Raw genomic sequence first — 23,774 nt, forward strand, 5'->3', positions numbered from 1 at the left:
GCTGACAGGGTTTTGTTAGTGATGTACGGAAATTTTTCCAGAGGTTATAAGGAGGTAGTTAGCATTAGCATTAGTAGAGGCATATGATGCAAGAAAGCAAGCTTATTCAGCATCAGCCAAAAAAAAAAAAAAAAAAAACCCTCTCCCATTTCACCCCTCCGTTCGTTCGAAATACCTGTCCAGTTGAGCTTTAAATTTGTTTAGGCTATCAACTTCAACAACAAGTGATGGAAGTCGGTTCCACCAACCAACCACCCGCTGGCCAAAGGCAAATTTCCGCACATCTATCCGACATCCGTCCTTCCTCAATTTGAATTTATGCCCTCTGAGGTGATTATTCTGAGAAAGATGAAGAATCCCATTGGCATTGAGCATGCTCAAACCATTCAAAGCCTTATACACCTCTATCAGATCACCTCGCCGGTGCCTAGTCTCCAGACTCTGTAATTTGCAAAACTTAAGCCTTTCTTCGTAAGAGCAACCCTTTGTTCCATTTACTAATCTTGTTGCCCTTCTCTGTACCCGTTCCAGCAGCTCTACATCCTTCTTGAAATGAGGCCTCCAGACCTGTATACAGTACTCAAGATGTGGCCTAACCATTGCCTTATACAAGGGAATAATCACCTCCTTATCCCTGCTAGAAAAATTCCTGTATATCATTGACAAGACACCATGAGCTACTCTTGCAGCTCGTCTGCACTGCTCAGAGAACTTCATATCTGCCTGCACAATTACCCCCAGGTCCTTTTCATTCTCCACTACTGTCAGTGTAGTACCGCAGAGTTGATACATTGCTCTGGGGTTACTGTTACCCATATGTAGTACTTTACATTTGTCAATGTTAAACTTCATTTGCCACCTCTCAGCCCATCTGTTCAACCTTTCCAGATCCTGTTGCAGCAGCATAGCGTCAGTAGTGTCCTTAACGACCCTGCCAACCTTTGTATCATCTGCAAACTTAGACATTAAACTTGATATCCCATCATCAATATCATTCATAAACACCGAAAACAACAATGGACCCAACACTGAACCTTGAGGAACTCCACTAATAACATTAGTCCACGTTGAGCAGTGTCCATTGATTACCACTCTCTGTCTTCTGCCACTCAACCATCCCCTTATCCATAGCAGCAATTTTCCTCCAATGCCACACTGCTCCAATTTGTGCAGCAGTCTTCCATGTGCAACAGTATCAAAAGCCTTTCTAAGATCCAAATATATAATATCAAAGTTATTCCCTGCATCCAGTTCTTTTGTGACTACATCATAGTATCCAATCAAATTGGTCAGGCAAGACCTGCCCTTAACAAAACCATGCTGCGTCTGAGCTATAACGGAATTCTTGTCTAGATGATCCTGCAGTGCTCCTTTAACCAGTGCCTCCATTAATTTACCTGGAACAGAAGTTAAACTAAGGACTTGAGTACTACATACAAATCTGGAAACTTCATTTTAAGAAGGATGTGGATTTGTTGGAATGGGACAGAGAAGGGCAATTAGATTAGTGAGGAAAATAAAGTTATCCTTACCAAGAAAGGTTTCAGTTCTTCAAATTTCAATGTCCGAAAACTAGGTACCTGTGAGGAGATCTCATTGAGGTGTTTGAGACTTGATGGATTGAGTAAGTTAAATGTTGATAGCATTCATACTCTAGCCCAAACAACACACATAAGAGGACACAAACTTAAATTGAGGAAGGATGGTTGCAGGATAGATGTGTGGAAATTTGCTTTCAGCCAAAGAAGATTTGATTGTTGGAACAAACGCCCATCTGGAGTTGTGGAACTAGGAATTAGACAAATTAACACTACCCGACAAAATTTTTTTTTGTCCTACTTCTGGAATAAAAGTTGGTTATTCTGAACAAAATTAATGTCCTGATTATGAAAATATCGGTCTTTTTCTTCTGTCACATCTACATCAAAAGATATATGCATTTTTTAAATTCCTTGTTTTTATACAATATCAGCATACATGGTTGTAATTATTACACACAATATATGTTACTTAGACATTTTTCCCACTCAATGATTTCCTTTTATACTCCAGATTGCTTTCCTGTTTAAGGAACCAACAGTAATCTCCCATCATGGCAGAGTCCCAGCGATCTTGGTATCGTTTTTCCATTGCAGATACACCCTGGTTGAAATGCTCTCCTTGTTCATCACTGACATCTGCTAAGTTTTCAGGGAAGAAATCCAGATGGGAATGAAGGAAATGCATTTTCAATGACATTTGGCACCCCATGTTCTTGTAACATTTCAGCAAGTTTGTCACCAGTTTCTCATAGCTCTATTCTTTCCTCTTTCCGAGGAATCTGTGTACCACAGCCTTGAAAGATTTCCATGCAGCCAGTTCAACATCATTCAGGTTTCTTTGAAATTCTTCATATTTTAGGAGCTTTCTTATTTGAGGACCTATGGAAATTCCTTCCTTCAGCTTTGCATGAGATAAATTTGGAAACATTTTCAGTAAATATGCAAACTCTCTGCTTTCTTTATCCAGAGCCTTAGTGAAATTCTTAATCAGTCCAAGCTTGATGTGTAAAGGGTGAAGAAAAACCTTTTGTGGATCAACCAATGGAACATACTTTACATTGCTTTTGCTGGGAATATATTCATCTCTCTTGTCCCAGTGTTGTACGACTAGTGTTTGGCTGTTGCACGACTATCCCACAAACACAGGAAACAACAGTATTTAGTGAAACCACCTTGGAACCCAACAAGCAGTCCAATCACTTTGAGATCACCACAAATATTCCAACCATAGTCATTGTAACATATAGCAGCAAGAATCTGGGACATACTATCGTACGTTTCTTTCAGGCCAATAGCATGAACAAGAGGATTTGATGGTACAGTATTTCCATTATGAAACAATACTGCTTTCAAACTTAGCTTTGATGCATCAATGAACAAACACTATTCAGAGGTATTGTGATCAATGTTCAGTTCATGCATAAGACCAACGATGTCTTTGCTGACACACATGTTGTTTTCCATTGCAAAATATCTTGAAAACTCTTAATTTCTCTTACAGTATATTGTGGCGCCTCCGTAACCAGGTGGGAAGGAGCAGCAGTGCGTAGCACACGCTTCTTGATTAGACCGGGGTTCGAGCCCATCACCACCAAATACAGAGGATGCGGAAAGGTCAGAGAATGACTATCGCATATCCCAGAGCAATATGGCCTTAGTTGCTAATGCTCCTAAAAACCAATTAACAAACAAACAATTACAGTATATTGTAATGTTTGTACCTTTGGCGAGTAAGTTCCACTGTTGTAGTCTGGATCCGAGTAATTCAGCCTTCTCTTTGGGTAAGCCCCCATCTTGTAGCCCAAGTCTCTGATCAAGTCGCTTAATTCTTCTTGTTCAATGTAGTGTGGGCCTTTTCTTTTTCTGGCTCGTAGTCCAAATCATGTGAAGTACATGATTCCGCGACATCTGATAAAACGATTTCTTCTGTACCTTCATCACTACTTCCAATATCCCAAGATTTTGGTGGCACAGGTACTGGCAGTTCTTAACCATGTGGCACTGGCCTAATTGCTGATGGGATATTTGATGCAGTGCTTGCTCTTTTTGGAAATACATTTTATTTTTGTCATGCAGAAATAGCAGTCATCGAAATGATTCTTGGGCTCATGCCACACCATAGGGACAGCAAAAGGTAATTCTCTCAGCTTGCCATATAACCACAGTCTTAAGTTCATTGTACAAGTAATACAACAGATATGTGGAGCCCAATTTTTTTCTTGGTCACCGATCTTGCAGCCGAAGTACAATGAATATGCAACTTTTTTGACATTTACTTCCTCTGAATTTTTAGGGTTGTGTCCACAAACATAGCAGCAGTTGTCTGGGTGATTTATGCAAGTTGTGTGCTTTGTCTTCTCCATTTTAACAATGCATTAACCTAAAAACGGTAAAAGCATTTGGTAAATTTAAACAGAAGGTGAATTCTTGTAGCATAGTCAATCATACCCTATATATTGAACAGTTGAATCGTGTAATAAAATTAATAAAAATACTGACTTGTCTGGAAAAGTGCATCAAAATCAAAATATACTATATTGCAAGAACAGTAATGATGTACTTGCTTAACTTTTAGCCCAATAAGCAAAACCAACCAAAAGTTAATGTTTAAAAATTGTATTTCAAACAGTAACGATATCTTTTACAGAATCCAATTATCTATCTATATCTTAAAACTGAGACATGATAGGAAATTTTTATGATTGATTTTAAATTCTATACATAAAACTTGAGCAGAAACAACCATTGATTTGCTGGAGGTAAAAATCATGTTGTGTAGTGTTATTAGAGGAGATGGATGGGGGGGGGTGTTCTTTGCATCATTTTCCAATATTTATAAGGTAAACTTTCACTAAATAAACTTCAGAGTACCCTAGGTTTTTGGTTCATTTAACTGAATGTTAGTTATAATGAAAAATGCTATAAATTATACAAGATTGTGTTCATGTTGATTGTTTTAGGACATACAACATTCGCTACTTTTGTCATGCTGCACTGGGATATGATTTTATTGTATTTTCTATTTGTACATGTTTTTGCTCACTGGTCAGCTTGGATTTTGTAGGCTGAAAAATCTGGTATAGCCTTTGCAGGGGGGTGTTGTACTCTTCCTTTTCATGAAAACTGCAGTCCAGTCTCTATTGAAGAAGCCTATAAGGATTAGTTCAGTCTCCAGTGGAACCCAAATCCAGACTTTTGCAAATGAGTAAAATAAATAAATGTGTGTGTTCTCCAAATGAATTTTTCGGCTATTACGCTAGAAATAACAAATTGAAAGAAAGCGGTAAGTGTTAAAGGTTTCATTTTGTCATTGCTTATTGTAGATGCATTTTATGCACAGTAAGCATTGCATAAATTTTATGGATATGACTGCATGAGGATTGGAATGGTTTTAAAAATTCTGAACTTTAACATTGACAAATGCAAAGTACAGCATATGGGTAGAAGTAATCCCAGAGAAACATACCAACTGTGTGTGCTTCTACACTTAGGGTGGTAGAAAATGAAAAAGACCTGGGAGTAATTGTGCAGTCAGACATGAAGTTTTCTGAGCAATGCAGACAGGCTGCCAGAGCAGGTCATGGGGTATTATACAGGAATTTTGCTAGCAGGGAAAAGGAGGTGATTATCCCTTTCTATAAGGCAATGGTCAGACCACACCTTGAGTACTGTGTAGTGTACAGGTCTAGAGGCCTCATTTTAGTATTAGTATTAGCAATGGCCAAATGGTGCAAGGAAGCCTATGACTTATGCTGCACTAGCCAAAAAAAATAATAATAATAAAATAATAATAAGAAAAAGAAAATAAATAATAATGATTAATAAATATGAGAAAAGGAAATGAGCCTAAGTGTTTCCCTCCTCCCATAGGTAATTATTCAGCTAACCTTTGAATTTCCCTTTGAATTTGAATTTGTCAGCCTCTACCACCCATATAGGTAACTTATTCCAGTAATTTATAGCTTGCTGGCTAAAATAAAACTTCCCCCAATCCATTCTAAACATCTCCCCCCGTAACTTGAAATTATGGTCCCTTGTTCTAGAATCATTTATAACCGTGAAAATCTCGTCCTCATTCATTTTGCTTATGCCTCTCAGAGCCTTAAACACCTCAATCAAGTCTCCTCTAAGGTGCCTAGTTTCCGTGCTCTTCAAAACCAATATATTCAAAGTCCTTCCTCATATGGACGCCCTTTTGCCGATCTCACCAAGCAAGTTATCCATCACTGGACCCTTTCAAGAAGCACAACATCTTTCTTTAGATGCGGTCTCCTTACCTGAACACAATATTCCAAGTGTGGTCTAACAATAGCCTTATATAATAGGATTATGATGTCCTTATCTCTACTAGCAATTGTTCGATAAATCATTGATGGCACCTCCATAGCCAGGTGGGAAGGAGCAGCAGTGCGTAGCACACATTTCTTGATTAGACCAGGATTCGAGCCCGTCACCACCAAATACAGAGGATGCGGAAAGGTCAGGGAATGACCACCGCATATTCCCGGAGCAGTATGGCCTTAGTTGCTAATGCTTCTAAAAACCAAATAACAAACAAACAACAACAAATCATCGATAGGACACAATGGACCTTCCTTGCAACCTGTCTACAATACTCAGAGAACTTATTCTGATGGTATCATAACACCCAAGTCCCTTTCCTCCACTACCAGCTTTAGTTCAACTCTGCTAAGTGTATAAGTTATTTTGGGGTTACTGTTCCCTAGTTGCAATACCTTACACTTTGCTGGATTAAAGCATCACTGCCATTTTTCTGACCATCCCTGAAGTCTATCTAGGTCATTCTGAAGAAGCTCTGTTGGTGGCAATCATTAACTACTCTACCAACTTTTATATCATCTGCAAATTTAGACATCATGTGCTCTATCCCTTCATCGATGTCATTTATGAAAATCAAAAACAGTGGTCCTAATACTGATCCTTGGAGAACCCCCACTTCTTACATCAACTCAATCTGAGGAATAACCATTTATCACAACCCTCTGCTTCCTGCACTGAAGCCATCTAAGGATTTTCCCTGTGATTCCAACCTGTTCCAATTTATAAAGTAACCACTCGTGTGGGACTGAGTCAAATGCTTTGCTGAAATCCAAATAAACAATGTCGAAAATTATTCACAAAGTCTAGCTCTTCAGTGACCCTGTCAAAATAGCTAATGAGATTAGTTAAACATATCTTTCCCTTTACAAAACCATGCTGAGTATCCTTCAGAATTCCATTTCTGTCTAAATCCGTGTTTCCCAACCTTTTTTTTACCGTGCCCCACCTAAGTCTTTCTAAAATTCCGATGCCCCCTATGTAACGTTGGGAAACACCGATATACATATTTTTTATATTCAAAAATTGCATTATTCCCTAAATGAAGCCTAATTATAACTTGTTCAGGACACAAGACAGGTTTTAGGAAGAAATCATTAGGAAATTATTAAGAAAAAACAGCAAGTAAATTTTCACAACATATAATAGACAACTAAAATTCAAGTACAAAATAATTTATATGAAAGATTTTTCTATAATATTTTAATTTTTAGTAATTATTATTTAATTGTTTAATAATTTCAACATTCCATGTGAAGGTCACTTCTAGATGAGTGGACTAAATTTAGTGAGACCCTTGTGCTTGATGCAGAGAGATTTTATATTGGGCTCCAATTTAGTCAGCTTCAGTCTCAAGTCTCCCCGTTTTGTGATATCCAGTCGATTTCTTTTCTTTAGTAACAAATCATTTATGGCACTAAATCCACATTCAGCTAAATATGAAGATGGAAAAAGGTAACAATAGCTCTCTTGAAAAGTTGGTTGTTAAATTTGGGTATTTAATTTCTGTTTCATCCCAAAGCCATGCCATCGCTTTTTTTATATTGAATAAAGTTTTAATTGACTCATCATTTTGCATTTCTGAGAGTTCTTCTTGGTACTGCATTGATACATCAGACAAATCCACTAACATTGGTTGCATCATCCAGGTTGGAAAATCAATTTGTTTTAAATCAGAAAACCTTTCTTTTAAATTTTCAGATGATCGACAATAACAAGTACAGCGGTATCAGTCACTTCACATTTTTGCAGCCAACGTGTTCAAAGTTTTTGTTACAAATATATTTTTGACATAATTCAATAAATGTAATGAAACCAAATATCTTCGCTTTTGCATCGACGAGAGTTTTATTTGTTCCTCGAAGTTGTTTAATATATTTAGTTTTTCAAAGATATCGGCTAAATAACTCACAAATGCTTTACCATCGACCGTTAACAGATGCTTCATTTCAGGTTTGTCACTTAAAAAGTCATTAATAGTATCAAATAGTTCCAAAAATCTTTTCAAGCAGTTCCCTTTCGAGAGCCGCCTTACTTCAGTGTGAAGTAAAAGTCTCACCTGGTCTGCATTTTGTTTTTCACAAAAAAGCTTGAAGAGACGCTCACATTTGGCATTGACACACTTTATAACTGATTTTAGTACTTCATGAAGAACAGGTGAAATATTTTTAGCTACCAAGTTTTCCCTATGAATAACACAATGCAGAAGAAGCATCTCTGGATTCTCATCTTTCATCAATTTTAAGCAGCCATTTTTCTTGCTCATCATATTTTTGAATTGCCCCCCCTGAACAATCAAATTTCCCCCATGTGGGGCGTGGGACCCACGTTGGGAAACACCGGTCTAAATGATCCTGAATTCCAACTTTGATCATTGTCTCCATGATTTTCCCTACTACTGAAGTAGACTAACCGGCCAGTAATTTCCTACTTCACTCTTAGAACCAGCCTTATGTATTGGAGACACATTGGTACTTTTCCAATCCAATGAAATCACTCCCGAGATCCAGTGATGCTCGCATATTTAACCTCAGTGGTTCAATGCACTCACTTGCCATCTCCCTTAAGATTATAGGCCTGTAGGCTGGAAATTTTTTTCATTAAATAAACATTTCAAATTTAAACATCATTAATTGCTTTTTTTTTTCTTCTTTTTTTTTTTCAATTTCACTCCCATAATTTCTCATTGATGTAAAGGGTTTTTCTTTTGTAAATATCAATGCAAAGTAACTGTTGAGTTCATCTGCAACTTCAGCTGGGTTATCTAATATTATCCCACTTCCATTACGTAAGGGTTCAATCTGGTTTGTTCTTCTCTTCTTTGCATTTATATATGTGAAGAATTCCTTATCCCCCCTTTTTGCCAGCGATTTCTTATAATCTGCCTTTGCCAGCCTAACCTTTTCTGTGACATTATTACAGATCAATTTGTAGCTGTTATAGGTTTCTGTACTTTTTATTGCTCTGTAACTTTTCCATGCCATCTTTTTCTGCTCAAGCAATCTGCCAACTTCGTTATTCGTCCAACTTGGAATCCTCCTCGTGAATATATTTTAATGGTATATACGCATTCAAGGCTTCTGTGATTAATGTTTTAAAGGTATACCATAGTTCAGTTGTATTCCTCTCTGTGAGATATCCACCCAGTTAATAGTGGCCATGTACCACCTTAAGTTGTCGTAATTTCCTTTACTGAAATTATAACCCATTCCTTTGCCTTTAACTACTGCTACCTCTCTCTTCATTGTCCACCATAGAACTCAGTGAACACTGCATACCTACTGGTTCCTGTACTGTCGCCCTATTATGTCATCTGGCTCATGGGTGATAATGAGGTCTAGAGTATTCTTTTCCCTAGTACTTTCCCTCACACTTGATACAAATAGCAATCATCTAGTTGATTTAAAAATTTTGTCCCCAATGTGGAGTTTCCCTCCCATTTGCTCCAATCAATTAGAGACAAATTAAAATCACCCATAATAAGACATTCACGATTACTTGCCCATTCCATTTGCATGTAGAGGCTCTCATCATAATGTTCACAATCAGCTGGCCTGTAGATTACTCCCAGTCTCATTATACCTTTGCTTCCAACTATCTCACACCATAAAGATTCTATATTGGCATGTGAGGCATCTGAATCCAGGAAGGCTTTCATCACGCTCAGGCTGCTTTTGATAAGAAGCACGACCCCACCACCCCTTCTATCTTCCCTATCCTTACTAAATACATTATACATACCGTACTGAAACTCGGCATCCCCTATCTCCGGGTGGCACCAGTAGGATTTTAGGAAGGATGTTGAGTTGCTTAAGCATATACAGGAAAGGGCAACAAGATTGGTAAGGGGTACGAAGGGGTCACCAAGAAAGGCTTGGTGACCCCTTCAGCTGGGGACTAGGCACCTGCAAGGTTATCTGATTGAGATGTATAATGCCTTGAATGGGTTGAGCATCCTGAATTCTGATGGGATTCTTCCACTTGCTCAGATTAGAATAATGTGTGGAAATAGTTGATTGCTGGAACAAACTTCCATCTGTCATTGTGGAAGTTGATAGCTTAAAAGAATTCAATGAGGAACTGGACAAACTTTTAGAGGGAATGGATGTGTGAAATTTTTTTTTTTATTTTATTTTATTTTTTTGACTGATGCTAAATAAGCTCATATCTTGCTTTCTTGCATCATATGCCTCTACTGCTACTATAGGATGAGTCAAATAAACTGGCAAGTTGTGCATAGAAGCCTATGGACAACTTGCCAGAATTTTTGCTTCCCAAAGCAGCATATTTGCCAGTACACTGTGAAATTATTTGATGGATTTGATAATGGGACGTGATATGTTTCTTTGTTCCCAATCACTTCTTCTAAAAACTAAGAACTTCTAAAACACAAGTTGGGTGCAACTTGTGTTTCAGAAGTTCTTGAAAAGAATGTCATTACTATAATTTTGAAAGTACTTAGAAATGCAGTCAAGGAAAGGCAGATGTTGCTTGTAAGTTTTCCATTATTTGGCAGCATCTTATTACATCCCCATGACAGTCACCAGCAATTATAAATGTGGCACTTGTCCTCAGATTAGTAGTGTAATTAAAATATTTTATGGTTAAACTTTATTATACTGTACCCTTTTCGATCAGTCATGCCGAGGTGTGGCATGAAGCAGATTGGCAAGCCTATTTTCCCCCACCCGTTGCTTTCCTACACTTTTCCCTGTGATTGCATATCACTCTCCAACTAGCTGACTTTTCCGAGGTTGCTGAAGATTTACCTGAAAAGAGGAGGTAAATCTTTGGCATCCTTGGATATTGAAGCTAGTCGGAATCCCTCCCGAATATTGGCATAACCTAATCTGACCTAATGTAACTTAGCCCATTTAAGAAAACTAAGCATCCTTCGAAGTGGAAACTAGTGTCAGAATCTCTTCTGAATAGTGGCTTAACCTAACCTAATCTAATGTAACCTAACCCATTTAAGAAAACTAAACATCTTTGAAAATGGAAGCTTGTCGGAATCCCTTCTGAATAGCTTCTCCAATCAGTCACAATTGTGGAACTCGCACCCAACTTGTGTATCACAAACTCACATGTTGTGTTTTGAACCCATAATAGGTCAAAAGAAGAACATCAATCATTCGTAACTTGCTTTCTGAGAACCATGATCCTTTTGCACACACCTTTTCACAATTAGAGCATTTACCTCTTTCACTCTGCACTTCCATTTATACCCATCTCTAACTTCTTTTCACTCAGTTAATATCAACATATTTCCACACATGTGGCACCTATATTGGGAGGATATCAAACCCACTGCTGCTTCTGCCCGCCTGGCTACGGCGCCTCCGTAGCCAGGCAGGCAGAAGCAGCAGTGCGTAACCCAAGCTTCTTGATTAGACCAGGGTTCGAGCCCATGACCACCAAATACGGAGGATGCAGAAAGGTCAGGGAATGACCACCGCATATCCCTGGAGCAATATGGCCTTAGTTGCTAATGCTCCTAAAAACCAAAACAACAAACAACCTACACCCATCCTTCTCCAAACCATAGAAAAGCTTCCAGTAACTCTCTCTCTCCACAGGATTCATTCCCTGCTGCCTTTACTCTAACAGAAATGGAAATTACCACTTTGCTTTTCCTTAATTCCTCAATACATCAGCAATGATTGGAATGACTGGTAACTGATCTGCAATGAGTTGTAACTGATAGTCTGTCAAACACATTCTAATGCAAATAAGTGGTAATTAGCAGCTTATCAAACGCATTTGAATACAAATAAGCAGTAAATTATGCAGAGGACTAGACCTGCCAATCACTGTTTTGCAAATAAGTATTGCTTGTTTCTGTAATCCATATTTGGCAGAAGTAGGCTTGTAGTTATATTTACATATAACTACAATTCAAATTTAATAGCAATGCTTAATTTAGCGGTACTCGCCTTAGTATGATCTGCAATTGATGCTTGGGATAGGGAATTAAATAAATTGGGGTTGGGGTAATGATTTGAAAATCGAAATTAAAATAAGCTCAAGGAAGTAGGAGTGCACAACTTCGTACTTGGTTGTCATTAATGAAATAGTTGATAAATTAATTAAGGGAGGAATTTAAACTGGGTATGCCAAAAGTCATAACGAGTTGACTTTCGTTTGTTAACATCTTCAGTTGGCAATGATGAAGTAATGAGAGAATGCGTATATTTAAAGGAGTTCCAAGTTCCCGTGATGCTCTTTGAAACATGTGGGAATCTCAGGTGCGTGAGATTCCAGACCCGGGAAAGATTGTAGGGTAGTTTTGCGTTTATGACGTTGAGTTTGGAGTGACAGTGAAACCATTCTATGATGAGGGCTTCATACTGAAAAATTTTATAACTGGATCTTAATTTAATGATAGTAATGGCTGAATCGATTAGGGGGTTGTGATTATTGGAATGTACGTGTTGTGTAAGTTTGGTACTTGATTGTCCTGTTCTAAAACTATTGTATTGATAATATGCTCATGTATTAGGTGTTTTTGTGGAACCGTATTTGGTGGTGGTACTTCCGATATAACAGGTATTACAATTTTGTTGACATTTTATTAGGTATATGATGTTATTCATGTCATTAATTTGATATTTATATGTTTCTTTGTATGAGTTGAACATTGAGCTAAGTTTGTTATAAGCAGAAAATGTGAGTGTGATGTCTGTACCTGCAAACACCCAGCGGAACTGTCCAGCCAGGCAGCTGTGGTAAGGGAAAACAATACGTGTGTTGCTATTTGCGTTATGTTTAGGTGAATTATTGATGTTATTTTTGACAGTAGAAATAGTATGTTGAATTAACTGAAATGGGTATTTTCTGGCCATAAACTTTACTATAAGATATTGAAGTTCAGTAGATAGATCATCTTGTGTGGAGCTGTATTTGATGGCATTATAAACCTGATTATAAAGAACGGCTTTTTTGTACTAAGTGGATGGTGTGAGTCAAAATGCAGGTATTTCCCTGTATGTGTGTTTTTTCTGAAGATTCTGGTTCCAAGTTTGGTGTCTGTTTTGTATATGGTGAGATTAAGAAAATTGATCTGTCCATTTTCTTCTGTTTCAAGTGTATAATTTAATCTGTCATGTATTGAATTAAATTTAGTGAAAAGGATATCGATTATGGTTCTATTGCCTATTATTAATATATCGTCTGCATAACATATGTATAATTTAATTTCTGTGGGGTAAGGCTGTAGGATTTGATTCTCTGTGGTTGCTAGGTAAATTTCGGATAAGGGGGCGGAGATTCCTAGACCCATAGGTAGGCCAAATATTTGTTGGTATATTTGATTATGGAACTGAAAATGTCTCGCGTCTAATAGGAAAGAAGTGAGAAGTAAAATATTATTGATGGAGAGGGAGGTGCAGTTGGATAGGGTATTATCTTTCATTAGGAGATCCTGTAAAGCTTGTAGAGTGAAAGGTAGGTGTACATTTGTGTAAAGTGAAATTACGTCGAAGGATGTTAGAATATCTCCGTTGGAGATTAAGGTAGAGCTTATTTTCTCAAATGCTTGAATAGTATTGTTAACTTTGTATTTAGAGAATCTTGTAAGGGGGGAAATGATTTTTACTAAAAAAGAGGATAGGTTAGCAAAGGCAGATTTACTGAAGGAAATTATTGGTCTTAAGGGTTAGTCAGGTTTATGTAGTTTGGCGATGCCAAACGTGTGGGAGGATGTTATTCCGTATACCAATTTGTTGCAATGTATGTAAATTGATTTCGTTGTTTGTCCTTAGCTTTCTTAAGATAGTATCGAGTTTATTTTTAAGTATGGTGATATTATATGTGTTGTCAGGTTTATAGGTGTCCTGGTCGGAAAGGATGTGCTCCATTTTGTTAATGTAAGTGCTTTTATCTAAAATTACTATAGTATAGCCTTTGCCGGCTTTTTGTATAATGATATTGGGGGTATTCCGTATTTTCTGTATATCTGATAATTGTTGTTTATTTATATTGGGTTGCAAGCGGAGTTTCGAGCTGAGAATGGAATTGGTTTGTTGTATCATGCCCCATTTATCGGGGTGGTTTGCAAGTTTAGTCTGTAGTTCTATAATACATTCTTTGGTGGGATAGTTGTGGTCCGTTATGGTGAAATTGAAACCGTATTCAAGTCCAGCGAGTTCATTGTTGGGGAAAGATTGCGACGAAATGTTTATGGTGGAGGTTTGTGGGGTTGTATGTGTTTTTTGTGTAAGGAAGTTGCATTTTTTAATATGTCTTAGTTCAACTTCTTTGATGGTGGCGTTAATACGTGTGTCGTTAAATGTAGTAAAGTCTGTCCAGGTTTGAGGAGTCATATCTCTTTTAAGGGTGAATTTTGCAACCCAATATAAATAAACAACAATTATCAGATATACAGAAAATAATTTTTTAAGAAAATTAATTATTTTAATACAGAAAATAATGTTTAAGGAGATTAATCATCTAATTAACCATTATAGTAAAATTGGCTATATTTTTCTGTTTTTCTAGATAGTAGAAGTATTTCGTATAGCTGCTCTGGAAGCTATTGGGGAAAATATAGTTGCAAACTGTTTAGAATGGAGACATTTTGAATATGCCTTAAGTAAAATACCTCCAAGAACTTCTCCAGATACTGTAAAATTTTATGAAGAATATAAAGGTGATAAGAATGTAAAATTTTTGTACAAATAAAAACATGATTTTTGTCTCTTATAAGTGTTAACATTTTATTTATTTCTTTTATTTCTAATCAGTCTTTGTTAGATAAATTAATCAAGAAGTAATAAGAGCTAAATGTAACCAATAATCCACACAAAATAACAGGTTCAGAAATTAATAAGAAAATTTAGATGATTTCTAAAATCAGGTGTTTCTGCGGAGAAACTTTATACTGAGCAAATTAAAAAAATGTTTACAAACTAGTTTATACAAATAAAATGACAAAGGGGATTGCTACTCAATTGAATTGTTTCTATTGATTCTGACCGATTATATAGAAACCATATTATCTAAGTCAGATAATAGGTAAAAACACAACAGAAAATTTAAAGATATCAGTTGTGAAAAACAGCAAACACAGTTCTTAAAGAAAAATGTGATGCTAGTACGTCAATTATTTTCCTTCAGTATAATTCCCAACACTCTTGTGTAACTTGTTCTCATGTGCAAGCAAGATGAATGTATCTGCATCGTGATGTTTCTGGATGTCCAGGTGCCTGGCAGACTCTGAAAATGTTTTGTTTAGTGAGAGAATGCCTGCCCAATAGGATGAGATTTCTTTCATTTTGAAAAAGAGAGAAAAGGTTCCTAAGCATTATATCTACACGCCAGCATGCATAATTGCACATTTCTTAAACATCATTGGCTGCTAACGCTGCATTGAAGTTTTTGGTCTTTCTTGGACTCCTTGCAAATTATGTTACACATGAGTGCATCCAGCTAACTAATGTTAGAATTGGCATCCACCTTGTTCTTCCATCATGAATTCCCATGACTAATTTTATTTACAAAAATAAACTCTGGGATAGGTGCTTTCTTTCATCCATTCTTGCACAATGCAATGTTACATTTTTATCCATAAAGTGGCCATCACCTTACAGTAGATCACTGTCCTCTACACTGAGTGGAAAAGGCCAGTTCGAATCCAGTCAATTACGTGTTGATCTTTTATAAGCTTTTATACTTCATGGCTGAGTTTGTCATTGCTGAGTCTGTCTCAGGTATGGACAGCAAGACTTTCCCCCAATGAAACTCAGGATTTTTATCCAGCAATACAGGCCGAAAAACCGACCAGAGAACTCATGCATAACACACGTGTATAGATGAAATACTTCTTGGGTAGCCCTAATATGACAGTTTTTTTATTTTCCCCTGGTGATCGTTTTCAAGTTTGCTGCAGCTGTGGAATTCATATGATACACCCTAGACTTAAACTAGATCCCCACAATAAATTACCAGCACAACATTTAACACTGCAATTTTTGTGACAGCATGCTGGTTTGTTATCATGATAGACATAACATGCTTGTATAGTAGCACAGGAGTATTGCTACTCTCTTCTGTAATATTTACTTTTGTAGCTTTGTATTAAGTGTAAGTGTGAATTTTTAATATACTGTAATTGTGTTGTTGGTTTATTGTTATTGCTATTCCTCTCCTGATTCAACTGCAACAGTGGTTTTAGCCTTATAACTTTTGAACATTATTTGTGTAGGTTAAAACGACAATAAAGAAAAACACTCATTCTTTATTAAAGGAAACCGATTTAATGTGACAAGAGTTTATAAAAATGGTTGCATTAAATATAAAAATTTTAATGCATTTCTTTTGGAACATTCTGCTGACTGTCCTTCATGGACAGTCAGCAGAATGTTCCAAATGTCAAAGGAATGTATAAGAATGACAAAGGAAACAAGAACAAAGAAAATTATGGAGCCTTAAAAGTTAAAATTTTTTTTCTGCTTGAGAAAAGTTATTTCTCAAGCACAAAAAAAACAATCCATGCTATTTTCCTGCTAAAATCGGTAAAAAACGTAAGCCAATGCATTGCAGATGCTTGGTACTTTCTCTACAGGCATTTTGTAACATTATTAATGGTTCTGTAGATAGTTTTTAGTTTTGTTTACAATATATCCAACATAATTTAGCAGTTTTATTTATGAAGTATCCAAAATGTTTTTATAGTCAGAATGAAATGATTAATATTATGAGTAATGAAGATTCTCATCCAAATCTTCGTTGATACATACTCTAATAGACCTGAAAATAAAGACACTCTAATACTCTAATAGACGCATGATTTAATGGGTTTTTTTTTTTTTTTTTTTTTTTGGCATGGAGTGGAAATGCACAATTTTATTTCTGTTTGTGGGCATTCTATAGGTTGTGGTTTTGAGAGAATCACCTTTTCGATGGATGTAGACATGTGGGGAAGCAGGTGATTGTTCTCTTCTAGTTCCAACACATAAGAATCCTGGGGTGGTAATGGAATTCTCTTAGAGAACAAGTCTTCAGTAGTTCTCACAGAAATTTATTAGGTGCATCGGCATATGTGCGGTTAATGTGTATGCTATTTCTTGAATAGATTTAATTGCAAAACTAGTACTAGTAGATTTATTTTTAACTGGTTAAAGCAGTTGGTATATATTAACCTTGAGCATTTTTACATATCTCAAGACGTAAAAATGCTCAAAACCTTTGGTTTATCATCCAAAAGTGAAGTAAGTGTAAGAGGCTGGGGTAAAAAGATTCTGCCGATCTCTTGTATATTTTGTGCATTCAACAAGGATATGTTTTGCTGAAAGCACAGTGTTATGGTGATGACACTGAGGGGATATCTCCCCTCTTAAAAGATAACAATGAGTGATATTTGTGTGACCTATTCACAGACAGGATGAGCCAATATTACCTCCTGTTGTCTAATTGAACTGAAGCTGGAAGGCCATCGCTCAAGGTTTGGCTTGATACTTCGAAGCTTATTGCTAGATTGATTTTCCCATGATAACTGCTACTGGCACCTGAATTTTTCCTATATTATTGATCTGTAGTGTTGATGACGTACTTTCCACTTGTCTTGTGGTAAGTTAGCAGATTTGGCAGCATTGCCCACTAGTTCATTTACAGGAATTGCCATATGTCCTGGCACCCAACAGAAGTATGTTTCTCTCAAGTTCTGAAAAGATATGCAAAGAGCTGATTATTTCTTTCACAACTGGGTGGGTAATGTTCATGATGTTTTTCACTGCTTGAAGTGCACTTAAAGAATCTGAGGTAATTATGCTGTTTTTAATATCAGAGGACTCAATGTAATTCAGTGCAACCAGAATTGCTATTAGTTCAGCAGAGAATATACTAAATTCACATGACAACTGATATGCTAATGTGATGTTCGGAAAAACTGGGGCAGTTCCAATGTGTGCATCATTCTTCGATACATCAGTATATACTACGACGAAGTTGGGAAACTAGTCCGTTATTGCATGGTATAGTTGAAATTTTTCCTATGTAAAGTAGATTTATTCCATTCATGAAGGTGTATGTAGCATGTAGTCGGAGTGGTGTTCCAAGGAGCAAGAGGAAATAGGAGACTGTGTGCCACATTGTCTAATGTTCAATTTAATTCTTCTAAGAGGTGTTTTATTCTTATACCCAGAGGACGGTTAGCAGTAGAGCAGTTTTGGTATGACCTGCTGTGCTGTGATGTGAAAAGTATCTGCCAATTTGTGTGTTCTGGCATAGATCTAAATTCATATGAATAGCGTAGTGTCAGTTGTCTTCTAATTGAGAGGTGGTTCATGTGCTTCGGCATATAAACTATGTAGAAGAAAATCTTTATTGTACAGTAAAGATACAATAATGTGCCCGCCACAGCCAGGAGGCCAGGGGCTTGACAATGATATAGGGTAATATAAAAATAAGTACAGTATAAAAATTTGTGCAGTATAAAATATTACATAACAATTAAAAACGTAGCATTAGCCATTCAATAGATATGAGTATGTACATAGTTGTGAGGCAGACAGTGCACCAAGGTATGTGCACGTTCATATGTACAAAGCACATATTTAAGCATATTCACACAAGTCAGAAAATTTCACAGTGCCAAATTATTGTTCGGTATTGCATTTTCTTGTGAAGACAGTTCGTCGATTTGCCTGCGACGTGCCTTTATGCACCTCATAGGAGATAGCAGATGGAGATATCAGTATGAGTCAACATCAGGGGCCAAACAAAAGGGGAACAAGTTCGGCCAACGAGCGCCTGTAATTGCGATCAGAAGAGAATTTCTGCAGGTCAACTCCGATCATTAGCAGGGCTTGTACTGTAGGAAGTACTTGTCTGGAGTGTACTTGTCTGGATGTATTGGAGATGTGCAATATGTTCCAAGGGCAATGCATATTACACCATGATGGAGAGGGTCAAGCCAGCAAAGGACGACACTAGGTCTTGCTGAGCTATACACTGGTGTTCCGTAATCAAGCTTCGATCTTATTAAGGCTCTGTGTAATCATAACAAGGTACGGCGATCAGCTCCCTACTTAGTTGCTGAAAGAACCCAGATGATATTTATCTTTTGCTGACAGGATGTTCTTAGTTTTTTAATATGCTCTAAAAAGGTAAGTTTATGGTATAATGTGATTCCTAAAAACCTTATGGTGGGGTGAACTGGCCATTCAGTAGTAGTTCCAGATATGTGTGTAGTTTACATTGTGTCCATGAACTGACATTTATTGCCCCTTGTAACTGTCAACAGTATTCATGTTTTTCGCATGACATGAAACGCTAAGATCATTTACAAATAGTGCTGTATCAATAGCCTTGGGAAGTTGTTCAGCAATGGTGTTTGTTGTAATTATACAAAGTGTAGTGCTGAGCACAGAGCCTGGGAGAACTCCTTCCTCTTATATGATTACTTGGTAAAAGGAAGTTTGAAATCGAACTTGAAATGTGCATTTGTACAGGAAGTTCTGTATGAAAATTGGTAGATAGCCTCGAAATCCATGGTGATGTAATTTGCAGAGAAGGCCATACTTCCACATGGAATCATAAACTTTATTGTAATCGAAGCAAACCATTACACGATGTTCAGATCTGAGGAATGCATTCTGAATGGAGTTTTACCGTATGGTTGATCTGATTTGGTGAATACCAAATTGGGCAGAATGTAGATTTATAGGTACCATATCAGCCAATGGTTTATCATTTCAAGAATTTTGCAGAGGCAAAAGATCTATAGTAAGCGGGGTTTATTGGGTCTCTTCCTGGTTTGAGGAATGCAAGGACTGTAGCATGATGCCGTTATTTAGGAAACGTATCTTCTAGGTAAAGTCTGTTAAACAGATCGAGGAGTGACTAACGATTCAGCAGTCAGTTCCAGTATCGAGTAGTGAATATTATCAGGTCCTACCACGCTACATCTAGATGTTGACAGAGCTCTTCTTAGTTCGTGGATAGTAAACGGTAGATTATATTATTCCCTTTTGATGAAAAGTTTAATTTTTGTTTTCCCTTATTTGTTTTAAATCTTCTGAAGGTTGGTGTGTAACTTTCTATTGCTAATCCTTTGGCAAACGTTTCTCCTGAAATAGTGGTTTCCAAACTACTCAGATCTATGGACCCTTCAAAAATTAAAAAAACTGTGGACCTCTACATACACTGAGCGATCACTGAACTATGACCACCTAACTAATACTTTGTAGGTCCTCCTTTTGCCGTCAGTACAGCAGCTATCTGACATGGCATTGATTCAACAAGAGGTCTGAAGCATTCGGAAGATATGGCCAACCAAGCTGTGTGCAATGCGATCAGCAATACTGGTATGGAGGAGATTAGTGTATCCAGACACCTGATATGCCTTTCCATAATGTCCCACAAGTGCTCTATGGGATTGATATCGAGGGAATTTGGAGGCCAATTGATATGCAGGAAGTCAGAACTGTGTTCCTCAAACCATTCATGCACAAGTGCCCAATAGCTCAGTGCATTGTCATCTTGGAAGACACCATTGCCATTCAGGGAAAAGTAGCATAGTGGAGTGTGCATAGTCAGCAAGCAGTTGACGATAGCAACGACCACTGATACGTTGTTCCACATGCACTGGGGTCCAAGTTCCTGCCAGTAAAACATGCTCCACACCATACAACCGCCTCCACCAGCCTGCACTTTTGATACCATGCATGATGGATCAAGAGCCTCGTGTTGTTAACCAAATCCATACGCGACCACAATGTGGAGTAAATAATGACTCAACTGATCAGCATACCTTCCAGTCTTCTAACATCTAATTTGCATGCTCTTTGTACCAGGCGAGTCTTACGCCAATGAACCTCGGTTAGGAGAGGATGCTGTGGGGGTCGTCTACTGGTATAGCCCATATGTGCAAGCATGCAGTGCATGGTCATGCCAGATATTGTTCAGGGTTGGCCCATGTTGTATTGGACAGTCAACTCTCCAAAAGTGCTGCACCTGTTCTGTATGAGCCGTTGAACCGGTGCTCACCTCTAACATCAACCTATCGCTGACCTTTGCAGTTTTGCCATCAGGTCATTGTTTGACCATCTTGATGCCAGTCCTGACACACTTTAACAATGGCGGCTGTCGAACACTCCACCAATTCAGCTGTTTGGGAAATCGAGGCACCAGCTCGTTGAGCACCCACAATCTGTCCTTTATCAAAGTCCGATAAATCCTTCCTTTCAGCCCACATGCTCAGAATTTTACTACCTACTGAACCACTGACACCTTATCTATGCTACGTAGGTCGACTAACTCAGGCACTCGTACCTCACATGTCAGTGGGTCACAGTCAGTTTACATAGGGGTGCATCATAATTCAATGATCACTCAGTGTATAGCATATGTTATGTGCATATATACAATGAGCCAAAACATGACGGGTGAGTTGCTTTGCAAATCGAAGCAACTGCAGGTGAATTACGGCATGTGCTCAAGTCAGGACACTATAAAAAACACCTGATACTAAGCTCCATTAATCAGTGTTACTCTTGTTCTTCAAATAGGAAAGGCAGCGGACTTAAGTAAGTTTGACAAAGGCCAAATTGCAATGGTCAGAGCACATCCGAAATGACAGCTGGTGGGGTGCTCACAGTCAGGCATCGTTAGTACCTACTGAAAGTAGTCCAAGGGGGCACCCATGAACCGCTGTCAAGGTGTCGGATGACCATGGCTCATCGATGCTCAAGGTGAGCGAAGGCTTTCCCCGGATGGTAAGTGGCAACAGAAGGATGACTGGCACAACTCACCAGTTAATTGGAATGCTCATGACAGGAGTAATGTGTCAGAACACACAGTATATCGAACCCTGCTGAAAATGGGGCTTCATAGCTGCAGGCCACTCCGAGTGCTCATGCTAACCACTGTTCACCGGCAACAACACATACAATGGGCACGCGAGCATCAAAACTGGACCTTGAGTGATTGGAAGGTCATTTGGTCCGATGAATCATGTTTCCTGTTGCACCATGTGGACAGCCGGGTACATGTGCATCGTTTACCTGGGGAAGTGATGGCATCTGGATACACTGTGAGACGAAAACAAGCTGGTGGCTGCAGTGTCATGTTTTAGGCAATGTCCTGCTGAGATACCCTGGTCCAGTCATCCATGTGCCAGGCACTCTGACATCTACCACCTACCTAAACATCATTTCCCACTTCTTTTTCTGTTTTTTTATTTATTTTTATTATTAATTTTTTTTCACTATCTATTTGTATTTATTTACTTATTTATTTTTGCTGGTTCCCTGGGTTTGGGCTGCCCAAGGGACATAATTTTATTATCTAGTTTTTATTATTTACTTAAATTTTTTATATATATATATATAGTTTTTGTTTTTTTTTGCTCTGATATTAGGGCAGTAAAAGCTGGTAAACCAGAAGGTTCGGAGGGCAGCCACGATACATGTGTAGTTGTGGCCTACCTCCCCGTGGTGTAGACAGACACAGGACAAGCCTTCCAGGTGATCGCCTGCCTGGTGACAAAACGGCCAGAAACAACTAAATAACACATACACTGCACGAACATAATATTATCTGGCCTTTTACAGTGCTTTCTGTAATCATCACATGTACAAAGGTGGAGATGAACTGATGTTCAGGTGCCGTCCTACATAAGATACTATAGGTGTCTACCTAAACATCGTTAGCACATTGGTATCGTCACCGTCCTCCCCACACTGGGTGGAAAAGGCCCGGGTTCGAATCCCGTCGGTTACGCGAGGAACTTTAATGCGCTTTTTTCACTCCGTGGCTGAGTTAGTCGGTCTCAGGCATAGATAGCAAGGTTTCCCCTCAGAAACTGGGTTTTTTTTCGTCCAGCAAACAGGCAAATCGACCAGAGAACATGCGCAATTTACAGACAAAATACATATATGGGTGTATATTAGAAATAATGGGTGACCTAATAATAATAATAATAATAATAAATAAATAAATACCTAAACATCATGGCTGGGAAAACCTTTCAGTCATCTAGCTTCATTGCCTATGCAGATGATCTCATCATAATCACGGCTGGTAACTCTAGGAGAGAAATTGAGAACAGGACAAACTTAATTCTCAAGGAAATCGCTACATGGACAGAAAAAAACAAACTAAAGGTGTCGACAAAGAAGACAGCACAAATGCTCATCAAAGGAAAGCTTGACAGGAAGCGACCGCCAGCAATTAAATATATGGATCAAAGGATCAAGTATACTCAAACATACAGATACTTGAGAATAATAGTAGACACTCAGCTTCCTCCCTCACGTCAAATATATAAAAGAAAGAAACCAAAACTTTCTTGTTTGCTATAAAACATAACCAGACGAGAGTAGAGCCTTAAAGCTCACACACTAAGGCTCTATTACAACTGCATTTTTCTCAGAACTCTCTCCTACGGTGCAGTTGTATTCAGACAGTAAGGATATGTTTCCAGACTAAACAAAAATTCAACAATGAATTTAAAATATCGATTTTTTACTTAAATCGTAAAAATTGTTTCGTGTTTTTGGGTAGAAATAGTTCCAGATTTGGAATCAAATTTAGCGATAAACGAGTTTAATCTTACTATGATACTGCTATCTTTATTCTTGTGGATTTTTTTTTTTTTTTTCTTTTTTGGATTAAAGATGAATACAAAATGTTTTCGAATTAAAAGTATATATTCATTTAAACTCAAATTTGAAAGGCCTAATGCTTTTGGGAACATCTCCCTTTGAAGTGTGACCCCTTTTTGAACATTGTGTGGACAAAAAGATACTTGTTTCCTGTGATTCAAATTTTTTTATGTTTTTTGCCTTTCTAAATACAAGGATCCAAATGAATTTTAGAAGTACAGTATATAGTAAATGAAAATAAATAAATTTTTTCTCTATAGTACATGTATTTTATTCCTGAGAGGAAAATAAC

General features: G+C 37.7%; 1 protein-coding gene across 1 annotated transcript in view; it reads left to right on the plus strand.

Annotated features, from left to right (window-relative positions):
- The window catches only part of LOC150079670 (ATPase family gene 2 protein homolog A-like), a 238,027-nt gene extending 223,469 nt beyond the window's left edge, over window positions 1-14,558 (plus strand). The window contains exon 13 of the mRNA XM_090383160.1: window positions 14,376-14,558. Coding sequence (XP_090239286.1) covers window positions 14,376-14,558 — 183 coding nt within the window. The remainder of the gene's footprint in view (window positions 1-14,375) is intronic.
- The last annotated feature ends 9,216 nt before the right edge of the window (window positions 14,559-23,774 follow it).

Source organism: Mastigoproctus giganteus, chromosome 10 (genome assembly GCF_048544385.1).
Source record: "Mastigoproctus giganteus isolate SK-2022 chromosome 10, ASM4854438v1, whole genome shotgun sequence".
In the NCBI taxonomy this organism is placed as follows: domain Eukaryota; kingdom Metazoa; phylum Arthropoda; class Arachnida; order Uropygi; family Thelyphonidae; genus Mastigoproctus; species Mastigoproctus giganteus.